The sequence below is a fragment of the Pituophis catenifer genome, unplaced genomic scaffold, assembly GCF_029215685.1.
Source record: "Pituophis catenifer annectens isolate HBS135680 unplaced genomic scaffold, rPitCat1.0.hap2 SCAF_4, whole genome shotgun sequence".
NCBI classification, from domain to species: domain Eukaryota; kingdom Metazoa; phylum Chordata; class Lepidosauria; order Squamata; family Colubridae; genus Pituophis; species Pituophis catenifer.
This window is the reverse complement of record NW_027256884.1, coordinates 104,808,697-104,823,792: the sequence shown is the minus strand read 5'-3', so window position 1 is coordinate 104,823,792 and position 15,096 is coordinate 104,808,697. Positions and strand designations below refer to the sequence as shown.

At 31.2% G+C, this 15,096-nt stretch overlaps 1 protein-coding gene across 1 annotated transcript; it reads right to left on the bottom strand.

Annotated features, from left to right (window-relative positions):
* Positions 1-639: 639 nt before the first annotated feature.
* On the bottom strand, positions 640-11,135 carry LOC139316207 (beta-1,4-galactosyltransferase 3-like). The gene is made up of 6 exons (XM_070942782.1): positions 10,714-11,135; positions 8,919-9,154; positions 6,885-7,075; positions 5,884-6,006; positions 2,643-2,747; positions 640-1,400 (listed from the first exon to the last, which is right to left on the bottom strand). The coding sequence occupies exons 1-6, from the start codon at positions 10,958-10,960 to the stop codon at positions 1,232-1,234; spliced, it is 1,071 nt and encodes a 356-aa protein (XP_070798883.1). The 5' UTR covers positions 10,961-11,135; the 3' UTR covers positions 640-1,231.
* Positions 11,136-15,096: the final 3,961 nt, after the last annotated feature.

Here is a 15,096-nt window from a genome sequence, read left to right as displayed (position 1 = left end):
CATTTGCATAGAGTACACAAGTAGATAAATTGATATTAAAATGATAGCATACACCTTTGCAAGGTTAGGGTGCAGAATGGTCTTAAAATACAGTGATTCTTCTTCAGGAGGGAGGGGAAAGCTGGGAGACAATTAGTGCAACTAATGAATATGAGATCTTAGTACTAAACATACAAATGGTCCTATGGTTAAATGTGAAACCTCATATTTTTTAAAAAAAATGAGCAGAAAAATAAATTGTGTTCTAGCTACTCAAAGTCAGATTATTTTTATATTGTCAAGGTGGCTACCACATAAATTTGAAAGGCAAACAATCATTTTCTCAACTGATTTACAAATGGACAGAGGGAAATAGATTCAACATTGGTGCTTTGAACAAACAGCAACCTTGCTTAAATATTTATAGATTTCCTACTCTGCCTTTCTATAGGATGGCTGCTATGATGATTCAGTGAGCTATATATATATATATGAGATATAATACAAGGTAAATCTCCATATCCGTTAATTCCATATGTTTAAATATCGTAAATAGATAAACAGCTATTCTGTCTCATCAGTTTCAGTCTACACAAATATATCAAACTTTTTAAAATAACAGACTCCAATGAAATGTTAAAAAAGCACACAATTGGTTCATTCAAATACTTACACAATGTTTATTAATACTTTAAAATTGATGTTTATTGAAATTCACTAAAATATTTTTAAAATAACACCTTGAATATAATTAAAAATTAGCTTTCTTAAAATATGGGTATAGAAAACTGAATTTTCTAATGAAAAACCTTTCAAAAGGAGACCTATAAGTCAATTCCAAATTCATATATTTCTTGAAAAATTGGAAATAAGTAACATTAATGTAACTTTTTAAAATATTTGCTATGCAGAAGACTTGTGCAAGTTAGAAAAGAGCAAAGGATTCAGCAGACATTTTGCTATTGTTTATAGACAAATTTGTTGCTGGTACTTGACAATTCTTATAGCAGAACTATAGCTTCTAGCTCCTGACGGTTTACTGCAGAACAAGATAGGATAATTTATATGTTGCTAATGTCAATGAAGCAAAATCAATCTACCCCAGATATGGTTTCTTTAGTACCCTGTATTAGGCTCCTGCTTAATTTGGTCAAATGCATGCAAAAGTAATGTTCTCTTTCCCCTCCTTGCATTCCTGATGAGTTAGCTTATAAAAAGCTCCAGGATTTGAAAGCTTCAGATGTTGCCAAAATCAAGTGTTATTCCTTTTTCTTCTACTTGGAGGTGGTAATGCTGGCGTGGCTCCAATATCTACCATAATGTGTGTATAAAGATGTTTTTTCTTCTTTTCTAAGAGTTTGAAGACAAGGGAATTTGTTCCATCGTCTTTCCATGTTTGGGAAGTATGCAATTCAGCAGGCCTAGGAAAAGGCAGATTCCAGTTTAGATAAGCCAGGAATATTTTGCATATAGAAATGCAAATCAAACAATGTTTCATTACTAACTTTTTAGAAAGGCAAAAGGAAATAGTTTCTCGTATTACAAAACAAGCATAGGCAAATGGAAACTTGTTTCTAATATATTTTTAAGAGAAATCTTCGTAAGAGGAAAAATTAATATTAAGGACATACTCTATATCAGAGGTTCTTTATGAATGGAACATTCATTATGCAAAAATATAATGTCAGAGTTTAAGAAGTAATCTAGGTGAGACCCCAATCATATATAGTCATTTGGGCTAATTAAAAAAAATAAATTATAGCCAGAGAAGCCTGATTTTTATGAAAAACATTTGTCCTAAGATCTCATTGATGCAACTTGAACTGGGATTACACTCCATGTTCTAATGGAGATGGAGGGGAGTTTCTAGGTCAGATGATACAATTACTAACCACACTGCACTTCTGTTTGGCAGTTCCAATAAAGCCGCAATTCACACTTCCAGAATATATATTACTGGTACTGTACTTAAATGTATTTGCTCTGGCTGGCTGATATTTAGTTAAAATATTTAGCCCTGCCAATGGCTACATTTTTTTTCTTCAAAAAATCAATTGTTTAAAGGAGCCTAGGTAGCCTACAGAACTTACATACAAGTCAATTATATTACTACTTTAATTATATTTTTAATTTAATGAAAATGTGAACAATAAATTAACAATTATTGAATGTAACATTGCTGCTTAAAATTAATCACCAAAGGTCCTCCGGAAGAACCTTATTTCCACCTTCTGAAAGGCCACCAGTCACTGTTGTGTGAGAGGGCAAGCTATTCAAAGTTACGACAGTGATGAAAAAATAACTTAGCAATGGATTTGCTGGTCCCAATTGTCACAAAGGAAGGACTACCTGTAGTGATCAGCCTCTTGAGCTGTACTGACAAATTTACTGGTAACCAGAGTAGCTCCCGCAGCATTGAAGCAGTATTTACATTGATCTATTACATCAATGCTGCAGGAACTGCTCTGGTTACTCACGACTAACCACAGCAATTCTGTCACTGCATTCTGGATCAACTGCATTAGATGGTTCTACTTCAATTTAAAATGACAGATAGGAATTTGATCTGCAATGTTATACATGAACAATACTTCACATAAGGGAGCGAAAATGATGACTGAATTTGAGTAGAAAAGAAAACAAAAACACATAAATGCAGTCACCTTTTTAGATTCAGCAAAGGGCTAGCTGTTTGTCCATAACCCATCATTTTGTAACGTCCAACATGAAGAGGAACCTGAATTATTTTCATTCCTGCTATATGGATCCTTTTTGAAATAAAACATGATAGGAAAATTACTTCCCTCAATAAGAAAACAGGAAAATGTACAATTGAAAAAGTTATGACAACTACTTTTTAGACAGTAAATAATGCTTCTCCCTTTTCTGGCTAAAATAAATCTTTTGCTTTAAATATTCCTTACAGTGCTGACCACTTTTCTAGTCTTTTGAGAAGGCTAAAGAAGTGCTGACCACCTTTTTTTAGTCTTTTGAGAAGATTTTTTTTTCTTTCTGAAACTGGTTTTCATGTGTATTTATGGAGTGGTTGGGTGATATTGTCTGTATGAGTGTGTGGACAATTGAAAGCATGCTGTTAATTTTCTCCAAGGGAAATTTTGCAAGAGTGACTGCAAAAGTAAGACTAGTCCTTAAGTGTGCCTGATCAAAGGTGGTTGGCAGAGTAGTAGGAGAAGTGCAGCACCAGGAAGGAAATAAGCAGATAAGAATCTTGCTCTTCAGCAAGTCATTTATATTAGTATGTGAGAAAGAAAGCTTATTGTATGTTATTTTAGAAATAAAATGAACAGATCGAATTATGGGTGGTTTTTCATAAGTACAGAATCAAAGTTTGGTTGCGAAATGAGTGGTGAATGATTCAAGAAAAGCATGTATAAATATAAATGTGATGCTAATATATAGCTCAACATTGAGCAGAAAGTTAGAAACTATGTACAATGACCGCTTGGTCATTTAATGCATTTATGGAAAAATCTATATGGAACATTTACAGTAGTGGAGATGGAAGCATAGATATACTTTTGTTTACAGATGATGCCATAAGCCAAAAAAAAAAACAAATTATATGAAGTAAATGTCAGGTTATAGTATGTAAAATAGAATATGGATATGAAAATTAATGTTTTGAAGACAAAGATTAGTTGAAAATGGAGTTACACATAACGGATGAAAAACTACTCATATAGTTTGATATAATGTTTATTAAAGATGGGAAAAAATGCATCTTACAATGCAAGAGTTTATCACCAATACTTTGACTGAATTCCAGTATGTACAAATTCTTATTTTCTGTGATGTTGTACAATTTGTCTTGGAGTTTGACTCTCCCTGTTTAGATGAAGGAAAAGGGTGCAAAGAACTGCAATTAAAAAATATAGGAGTCTCATGAACGGAACTCAAAATGCAGTTCTTGGAGTAAAAAGCCATTCAATGTGTGGCAGGAAAAATACTCAGTTATAATGTGTTTTAGCAGAAAAAAAAAACCCAAGGAGGATATCCTTGCAGACTAATAACATCTATGTGTTCCTCAAACTGTTCCTTAGTACTTGCTATGTTTCTGCCTTAAATATGATTTTTTTAAAAAAAAATATTTTTAAAACTTAGCCTCTAGTATAGGCTGTATTTCTAACGTTGACTTTGGGCCCTATATAGGTCACACAAAGATTCTTAGAAAACAAGTTGATGGCAGCCCAAAGTTTTGTTTTATGGTATGTGGAGTATTGTAATTGCTATAAGAGATGCAGTCAATTTTGTTAGGGTACCTATATCCTGATTTTTGAATTTTGAGATTATTCCATTGTTTCACTCTATATCTTTTATAATAAAATGATATACCAAACTACTTAAGCATGTCTGGTACTGATCATACTGAAAATATTATTTCTTGATTATAAAGCACTTTCTAAGGGTAGCCATTTTGAGGTCTTCAAAAGCTTTTGAGGATATTGTAGTTTTTATTATTTTGAGAAATGGTATAAAACAGTCATTTGAAATAAAATGCAGCAAACTTTCAGTGGCCTTCCCTTAAGTTAAGTTACTTAATTTATTAACCTACCCATTTTTTAAATTCTATTAGATGACAATCTAAATTAGACCTTTTGAACTAGCTGAAGGAAAAAGAATTTGATATATTGTGGAAATAGATTAAATACTGAGTGGATGCATATTAGATCTTCTATAATCTAATGTTCCAAAGTGATTGTTAATAATGAAACTATTACAACTGACAGGTATAATTTGGCAGTAGCTGGTATGCAGCAGGAATGTCAGAATATGCTTGATAGAATTGTGCTAGAATTGCAGTTTCTTCTGAAAGGCATGGACAAATGACAAAATATAGCGAGTTTACTTTCTTGTGAGAAGCACTTGTTGAAATTGTGCTTATCCTAAAATATTAAGATGCATGGGAAGAATATTTCAATTTCAGGTATGTAACTGTGTAAAATCACACACAGCAAAGAAGTTCTAGCATTTGCATGATTTAAAATGGTCCAAGGACTTAAGTATTTATTACAGTAATAAAGTAAAAACAACAACAATAAAGTTTAACATTTCGTATATTGGATGGTAGCCAGTCTTAATAATTCCGGATTTATTGATGCTAACAAAATAATCAGATGGACACTTAAACTAGATGGAAGCCCTTAACTTTTAGTTAAGGGCTTCCATCACTAAGACAGGTTATTGTATCAGGAGCCTATAGAAGTGAAGCAGCACAGTACCTTTTAATTTAACGTATGGACTGTGATAAAATCACAAAATTCTTAGGTTTTGGTACCGAAGCTAATTTTTCAAAACGTATTATTTATTTATTCAATTTATATACTGCCCTTCTCCTAGTGGACTCAGGGCGGTGCACACCCAGAACTAAAATAAATAAATAAAATCACAAAATTCTTAGGTTTTGGTACTGAAGCTAATTTTTCAAAACGTATAATTTTGACACGGTTCCAATTGAATAGCTATTTATTATATTATAATCTAACTGATATGGACTTAGGAAGATAGCAATAACACTTTGACTTATATATCGCTTCACAGTGCTTTACAGACCTCTAAGCGGTTCCAAGATAATTTGAAATGCCAAGATAAATAAGACAATAATATGTGATGATATTCAGATCCATTTCAACCTTTAAAAATAATGTTTATAATATGTTGTAAGTACAAAATGAAGCCTTAGCTTCATTTTTCTTCAAACAATTTTAGGAAGAGGTGTAAAATGGCATTATTTGATTGGAGAATACTTTCTACATATATAATATTTGCTAACAATATCTGATGAAAAAAGGATGTCTTTGTTGCTTCTTTGTTTAATACCCACAATATTTATCTTGCTTAAAACTTTAATGCTTGAACATACTTAACATTTCAGTAAATAAATACCTTTCTGCAATGTCATCATTTCCATCAAGATGCTCCCAGTATGTGTTTGGAAACCCATTTATCTTCATGTAGTGGTCTGGGGTCAAAGCAGTAACACCACCAAAAACAGATGAATATGGCAGGCTGCACAGAAAAATAAACTTAAGGTAATGTGTGTGATTTTATAAGTAAAGACACATGGATTCATCATACAAGCAAATACATTTGGATACTTTTTCTTTACTCCAGCCCTTTCACACCTGTACAATATATTGCATTAATTAAAATTCTATTGTTGATGCTTTTTGTTGTACTAAACTAGACATGAACATAGGAAAACCAATGTGCTGTAACAGTTAAAATTCTGGACTGGGACCAGAAAGACACATGTTTAAATTCTTAACAGGTGACTTTAGGTCAATTATCACTTTAAGGCAGATATACTTTACAAGCTGTTGTGGTTAAGGTAATATAACAGAAGAGACCTAGAACCCAGAGAAAAGGTAGTTATGCAATAATTAAATTGTGAAAGAATTATTATGGAAACTTCAAGTTTTCAATAAACTTAAAAGCAAATTCTCTAAATAATTCTGAAGTAGATATAAATCCTTTTAGATATATAGGGTTGACATCTAAATAATTATATTCAGTATCAGAGTTTAAAACACAACTAGATAAATATTTCAGCATCTGAATCATTGCTTGAGTGTCAAATAAAATAAGCTAATGCAGTAACTTTTTAAAAATAAGATATTTATGTGCTGCCATACTTAAGTATAATTCCTAAATGTTTAAAATGTTATTCAAAAAATATATAAATTCAATCCAAATGAAAACAGACCTCCTGGACAGAAAATGAAAAGGTTCTGGAATTAATTTTTAAAAAGTGAGAGTGCATATAAATATATGTTTATTCATTATACATTATTAAAATAATGAATTAGTAAATATATTCAATAAACCATATTTGTTCAGATTATTTTATTTCATAAGTTATTTACTCTCATATTCTTAGACATTACCGGTAATATAACTTGTCAATAGCAGTGGATAAGTGTTTGGGATAATATTTATCACAGACATAAAGATTATAGTCATTTTCTGGAATAAGATCCATATTATGTAGAAGCAGACAGTCCCAATCATTGTCTTTCATGGCCTCATGGACGCCAACATTAAGGAGCTTTGCTCTGTTAAATGGACCAGTTCCAGCCTGGAAATAAAACATGCCACTCAATCAAGTAACATAACAACAATGGAGTCTGACAGCAATGACTCTTCATAACATCTGTATTGTATTCATTTTACAAAAAGCTTCTGATGTGACTGGATGAGTTGTGTTGGTATTGGATGGTCAGTACTTGTGAAAATTGGGTAACTTGTTAGTCCTATATTCATAAAAAAATTAAATCAATGGTTTATCTGTGATTAACATACAATCTGAATACTGGGGAAAGAGGTAGGGAAAAGACACAAAGTAGAAGGAAACTATGTTAGTCTAATGTAGCAAATAAAAAAAAATAAGCAGTTTTTCTGACTAAATTTCAATAAAGTGCATAAGTTTAATGAGCTTCAGCACCCTTTACTAGAAGCATTCAGATGCAAGATAAACGGGCTAATCAATGAGCAGATAAAATAGAACAGAAAGGAAAATAGGTAATAAAAACAATAAAGGACAATTTGAAACGAGAAAAACCATCCAACACTCGGACAAGACTTTTAGTATCATCAGGACAAATAAATAAATAAATATATATATTTACCTATCCCAGTTTTTTTGGGAGGACTTGATAGGTGGATAAATGCCAAATTTAATCTAAACATCTAGCTAACTATGCAATGAACTATAATAAATAGAATATATTAAATTCGTATGCTGCCTGACTTCAAGAACTCTGGACTGCTCCAATAATCAGAAATTATAAAAAAAATATTAAAAATAAAGCACAATTGAGTCCATCACTGAAATCATTGGTAAAAAGCCAGATCTTCATGACTCTTCTAAATAACAGAAGTATAGGGTCCATTTGGTTCTCGGATCTTGTACTGCACTAAAGCTATGCATGTAAATTGGATGAGAGTCCATTGTAATATATAGAATCATCACATTTCATTTAATATTTCTAAAATACATGTTTGATTTTCAATTAGATATTTCCCCAAATGCCCTAAAATTAAATAGTAACACTAACAACTTTCAAATGAGCTTTTCTATTCTATTCTATTCTATTATTCTATTCTATTCTATTCTATTCTATTCTATTCTATTCTATTCTATTCTATTCTATTCATATTAACAGTAAATATAAATGGAACATTATTTCAAAGGAACATCAATACAATAATTTGGATAAGGCTGTAATCAGTTTCTCGCAGACTGACATAGAAACTGTTTGACTTATTGGAATATGCATATTTTGAAAAGTGTTATCACCGTTCACATTTCATCTTTCTTTATAACGTATAGAACAGTTTCTACCTTTATGAGGACTTTAAGGCAGTCTTCTCCCCATATATTTAGGCTTCTCAGAATCTATATAATACTAAAACTCGTGTCTATAACCTTTAACTGAAATAGGCAAAACTGTTTCAACCAAACGGATACCTTAAATGGGCTACCTTACAGAATGTGTCAAAAATCCAGGACCCATGACTCCCATGAAATTAAAATTTGGAAAATTTTATAAAATATTGTCACAAAAATACTTTGACATAATACAAAATGTCACAAAACGTTTCCTATGGTCAGCTCCTAAAGTTTGTCTGTACAATATATTCAATGTAGGTTACTTTCAAGGCAGATATTTCTCTTGAATATCACCCTGAATTTTAAAGAAATTTTCAAGATATGTCCAGCTTAAGGAATATGGTACAGCTCTGAAATGATGACCCAAGGGATCATGGATTTGTCTCCAAATCATATTGACTCAGAATATGAAGCTGGGGAAGGCCTGTCCAGATCTGCTAAAATAGTCAATAGAACTATATGTAATTATTCCAGCATCATCAGATACCATCTGTGCTCAACTAGAGACTTGCTTAATAGTTTGGCTTACCTGATGAATCAAGTAGATACAATAGCTAAGCTGTTGACGTTGGAGAAAGGGATGAAGGTAATAGAGAAATTGGTGCAACTGCTTTTCACAGTTCCTGCATGGTACAATTACAGCAGTTTTATAATGGGCTAGACAATGAGGTGGACTGTAACAGCCACCCAAATGGACATACGGATTTTTGTGGATAATTGTTCTTTCACTGTGTAGTGTATCAAAGGTGATGGATAAGAGTCCAACTGCATAAAATATGGATTGACAAATGAGAAAAAAAATTATGAAAAACTTAGCAGATTTGTTCACATTTCAAGAAGCACGTCTGAAAAAAAGTTGATTTTTACTATTTTTTCTCTAGAAGTATTTCTAAATGTACTCTCATGGAAAATACTGGCTATGTTTGAATATTTCATTAAACAACGTTTTAGCATTACAAGGAACCCACATGAACTTTGGATCTCATCTCTCCTATCCTTCAGCACAGCTCTTAAAATTTCTTTAAGTATGAGTTACTCAAGCCATTTTCAAAGCTCCAATATATTTTCTTTGGATCAATTATACAAATTTGTCTATGTTAGAACATTATGCTAAGCAATAGTTAATATAAAATGGAAGATATTCTGAAGCCGATCTTTCAGTCACATTAGGAAAAGGTTATAAAAAAAGAAGTGAAAACCGTTATTATTGTAAACACTAAACCATGTCAAATTTAAAGTTTTTTTTCTGTGTGAAAATCTGTATAAATACTTATTAAAAAGTTAATAAACACCTTTATTACAAAAGTATTTGAATTTTCAGTTCTATCATATTTAATCTAGGTATACACATTTTTCCATGGTAAGTAAAATCACATAATATATATAAATTATATAGAATACAATTTCTAACTAAACCATTCAGATCAAGTCAGATATTACATGTCTTGTATTTGGATTGGAAATTCATAATAGCATTGAAATACATACTTTTACTGCAAAATTAATGGTTTCCAAACAGAAGTAAAATTCAGGAAACAGTTGGTCTAGCTGGCACATTTTGACTGCTAAACAAAATGAGTTGGGCAAGCTTAGTGAAATAGAATGGAGGATATATTGTATTATGGTTCCCTTGCCTTTCTATTTACTTTACCATACTGTTATCTCTGCTTTGTATTTAAACAAAATACCAGAGTATAAACACTATGGACACAACTACTGAAATTAAAAACAAAAGGTTTACAGAAATATTCCTCCAAATCTATTCTTAATGCATTAGTGCAAGTAAAACAATGTATAATTGAGTAAAAAAAATAATAATTTGTAACACAATAAAAAGACTTGTACTTACTGTTTTGCCAGAGATGGGAAAGGAAAGTAACTGAGATTATCATTTTACTACATTATGTTATGTTTTAATCTTATTACTCTTTTGGGATGTCTGTAAACAGGATCAGGTATGACTGGAATGAAATATAAGCCTAGTCAAATGAATAAACTGTCATTTTACAAAATTAGTCTGTATTATTTTGACCTACCTTGTAGCAAACAGCGACAGCAGCTATTAATGCATACTGTAGTAGTAGCAGTCATGTTTGCAACGAGTGACCTCCAGAAAATGAATACGGGAAATTTATACCAATTATTGTCTAGTAAGTCTTAGGATCTTGTATAACATGGTGCACGTCTAATCACCATTGATAGGCAAGAGTTGTCACAGAAGAACAAAAATAACTAAGTATAGCTTCCAAATGCTAGTCAAATCATACTGTCACAGATCAGCTTATTAAGGAAACCGGAAAAAAAATGTATCATTTTATACATACCAAGTATGTTTGACTGTGGTGTACAAGTCTGTATAGTGGACTTATGAGGAGCAGGAGTAAATAAACTAAGATTTATATAGACATCCTCTGATTTTGAATAGTCCAATGACTTATGTATTTCTAAATGACCCTGAAATAAAACTGAACTGCTGCCTCGGTAAAGTATCAAGACGAATATAACTTGAAAGATTACCAAGAGAAGCAGAAAGCAAGAATTTTCTGCTCGAGAAAAATTCATTTTTTTCATAAAGAATTTACTTCTTTAGTTCTTCAGAACTTTCCAGTGTTTTAACTTTGCAGGTACAGTAGCTGAAGTTTCAGTAAATGACTTTTTGAGGTAACCGAGTATGGAAATTGTCATTTTTCGGAAGTATTCTGGATTCTCAGCATGATTTCTTGTAACTCACAGGACATTCTAGATCAAATGCTTTATATTTTAACCATATTTGGTGAATCAATTCTTCCATTATCCAATCTGCAATTATAAAGGAAAAGGAGTAAAAACGTGCTAATAATATAGAGCTTAAATACAATGAACTCTTCCAATTATATATTGGATTTATATACCAATTATACACCAAATTAGTTATGCATGCCTAAAGAAAGCTTATTGTATGTTATTTTAGAAATAAAATGAACAGATCGAATTATGGGTGGTTTTTCATAAGTACAGAATCAAAGTTTGGTTGCGAAATGAGTGGTGAATGATTCAAGAAAAGCATGTATAAATATAAATGTGATGCTAATATATAGCTCAACATTGAGCAGAAAGTTAGAAACTATGTACAATGACCGCTTGGTCATTTAATGCATTTATGGAAAAATCTATATGGAACATTTACAGTAGTGGAGATGGAAGCATAGATATACTTTTGTTTACAGATGATGCCATAAGCCAAAAAAAAAAACAAATTATATGAAGTAAATGTCAGGTTATAGTATGTAAAATAGAATATGGATATGAAAATTAATGTTTTGAAGACAAAGATTAGTTGAAAATGGAGTTACACATAACGGATGAAAAACTACAGCTAACAGACGATTTCTCATATAGTTTGATATAATGTTTATTAAAGATGGGAAAAAATGCATCTTACAATGCAAGAGTTTATCACCAATACTTTGACTGAATTCCAGTATGTACAAATTCTTATTTTCTGTGATGTTGTACAATTTGTCTTGGAGTTTGACTCTCCCTGTTTAGATGAAGGAAAAGGGTGCAAAGAACTGCAATTAAAAAATATAGGAGTCTCATGAACGGAACTCAAAATGCAGTTCTTGGAGTAAAAAGCCATTCAATGTGTGGCAGGAAAAATACTCAGTTATAATGTGTTTTAGCAGAAAAAAAAAAACCCAAGGAGGATATCCTTGCAGACTAATAACATCTATGTGTTCCTCAAACTGTTCCTTAGTACTTGCTATGTTTCTGCCTTAAATATGATTTTTTTAAAAAAAAATATTTTTAAAACTTAGCCTCTAGTATAGGCTGTATTTCTAACGTTGACTTTGGGCCCTATATAGGTCACACAAAGATTCTTAGAAAACAAGTTGATGGCAGCCCAAAGTTTTGTTTTATGGTATGTGGAGTATTGTAATTGCTATAAGAGATGCAGTCAATTTTGTTAGGGTACCTATATCCTGATTTTTGAATTTTGAGATTATTCCATTGTTTCACTCTATATCTTTTATAATAAAATGATATACCAAACTACTTAAGCATGTCTGGTACTGATCATACTGAAAATATTATTTCTTGATTATAAAGCACTTTCTAAGGGTAGCCATTTTGAGGTCTTCAAAAGCTTTTGAGGATATTGTAGTTTTTATTATTTTGAGAAATGGTATAAAACAGTCATTTGAAATAAAATGCAGCAAACTTTCAGTGGCCTTCCCTTAAGTTAAGTTACTTAATTTATTAACCTACCCATTTTTTAAATTCTATTAGATGACAATCTAAATTAGACCTTTTGAACTAGCTGAAGGAAAAAGAATTTGATATATTGTGGAAATAGATTAAATACTGAGTGGATGCATATTAGATCTTCTATAATCTAATGTTCCAAAGTGATTGTTAATAATGAAACTATTACAACTGACAGGTATAATTTGGCAGTAGCTGGTATGCAGCAGGAATGTCAGAATATGCTTGATAGAATTGTGCTAGAATTGCAGTTTCTTCTGAAAGGCATGGACAAATGACAAAATATAGCGAGTTTACTTTCTTGTGAGAAGCACTTGTTGAAATTGTGCTTATCCTAAAATATTAAGATGCATGGGAAGAATATTTCAATTTCAGGTATGTAACTGTGTAAAATCACACACAGCAAAGAAGTTCTAGCATTTGCATGATTTAAAATGGTCCAAGGACTTAAGTATTTATTACAGTAATAAAGTAAAAACAACAACAATAAAGTTTAACATTTCGTATATTGGATGGTAGCCAGTCTTAATAATTCCGGATTTATTGATGCTAACAAAATAATCAGATGGACACTTAAACTAGATGGAAGCCCTTAACTTTTAGTTAAGGGCTTCCATCACTAAGACAGGTTATTGTATCAGGAGCCTATAGAAGTGAAGCAGCACAGTACCTTTTAATTTAACGTATGGACTGTGATAAAATCACAAAATTCTTAGGTTTTGGTACCGAAGCTAATTTTTCAAAACGTATTATTTATTTATTCAATTTATATACTGCCCTTCTCCTAGTGGACTCAGGGCGGTGCACACCCAGAACTAAAATAAATAAATAAAATCACAAAATTCTTAGGTTTTGGTACTGAAGCTAATTTTTCAAAACGTATAATTTTGACACGGTTCCAATTGAATAGCTATTTATTATATTATAATCTAACTGATATGGACTTAGGAAGATAGCAATAACACTTTGACTTATATATCGCTTCACAGTGCTTTACAGACCTCTAAGCGGTTCCAAGATAATTTGAAATGCCAAGATAAATAAGACAATAATATGTGATGATATTCAGATCCATTTCAACCTTTAAAAATAATGTTTATAATATGTTGTAAGTACAAAATGAAGCCTTAGCTTCATTTTTCTTCAAACAATTTTAGGAAGAGGTGTAAAATGGCATTATTTGATTGGAGAATACTTTCTACATATATAATATTTGCTAACAATATCTGATGAAAAAAGGATGTCTTTGTTGCTTCTTTGTTTAATACCCACAATATTTATCTTGCTTAAAACTTTAATGCTTGAACATACTTAACATTTCAGTAAATAAATACCTTTCTGCAATGTCATCATTTCCATCAAGATGCTCCCAGTATGTGTTTGGAAACCCATTTATCTTCATGTAGTGGTCTGGGGTCAAAGCAGTAACACCACCAAAAACAGATGAATATGGCAGGCTGCACAGAAAAATAAACTTAAGGTAATGTGTGTGATTTTATAAGTAAAGACACATGGATTCATCATACAAGCAAATACATTTGGATACTTTTTCTTTACTCCAGCCCTTTCACACCTGTACAATATATTGCATTAATTAAAATTCTATTGTTGATGCTTTTTGTTGTACTAAACTAGACATGAACATAGGAAAACCAATGTGCTGTAACAGTTAAAATTCTGGACTGGGACCAGAAAGACACATGTTTAAATTCTTAACAGGTGACTTTAGGTCAATTATCACTTTAAGGCAGATATACTTTACAAGCTGTTGTGGTTAAGGTAATATAACAGAAGAGACCTAGAACCCAGAGAAAAGGTAGTTATGCAATAATTAAATTGTGAAAGAATTATTATGGAAACTTCAAGTTTTCAATAAACTTAAAAGCAAATTCTCTAAATAATTCTGAAGTAGATATAAATCCTTTTAGATATATAGGGTTGACATCTAAATAATTATATTCAGTATCAGAGTTTAAAACACAACTAGATAAATATTTCAGCATCTGAATCATTGCTTGAGTGTCAAATAAAATAAGCTAATGCAGTAACTTTTTAAAAATAAGATATTTATGTGCTGCCATACTTAAGTATAATTCCTAAATGTTTAAAATGTTATTCAAAAAATATATAAATTCAATCCAAATGAAAACAGACCTCCTGGACAGAAAATGAAAAGGTTCTGGAATTAATTTTTAAAAAGTGAGAGTGCATATAAATATATGTTTATTCATTATACATTATTAAAATAATGAATTAGTAAATATATTCAATAAACCATATTTGTTCAGATTATTTTATTTCATAAGTTATTTACTCTCATATTCTTAGACATTACCGGTAATATAACTTGTCAATAGCAGTGGATAAGTGTTTGGGATAATATTTATCACAGACATAAAGATTATAGTCATTTTCTGGAATAAGATCCATATTATGTAGAAGCAGACAGTCCCAATCATTGT

Excerpts from the sequence above, each read along its gene's own strand:
- LOC139316207 (XM_070942782.1), bottom strand. The coding sequence starts at position 10,960 with ATGAAAAAAATGAATTTTTCTCGAGCAGAAAATTCTTGCTTTCTGCTT. Across the intron at positions 6,007-6,884 it reads ATTGACAAGTTATATTACCG|CCTGCCATATTCATCTGTTT; the intron begins GTAATGTCTAAG and ends TTTTCTGTGCAG. Across the intron at positions 2,748-5,883 it reads AATGATGACATTGCAGAAAG|GATCCATATAGCAGGAATGA; the intron begins GTATTTATTTAC and ends TATTTCAAAAAG.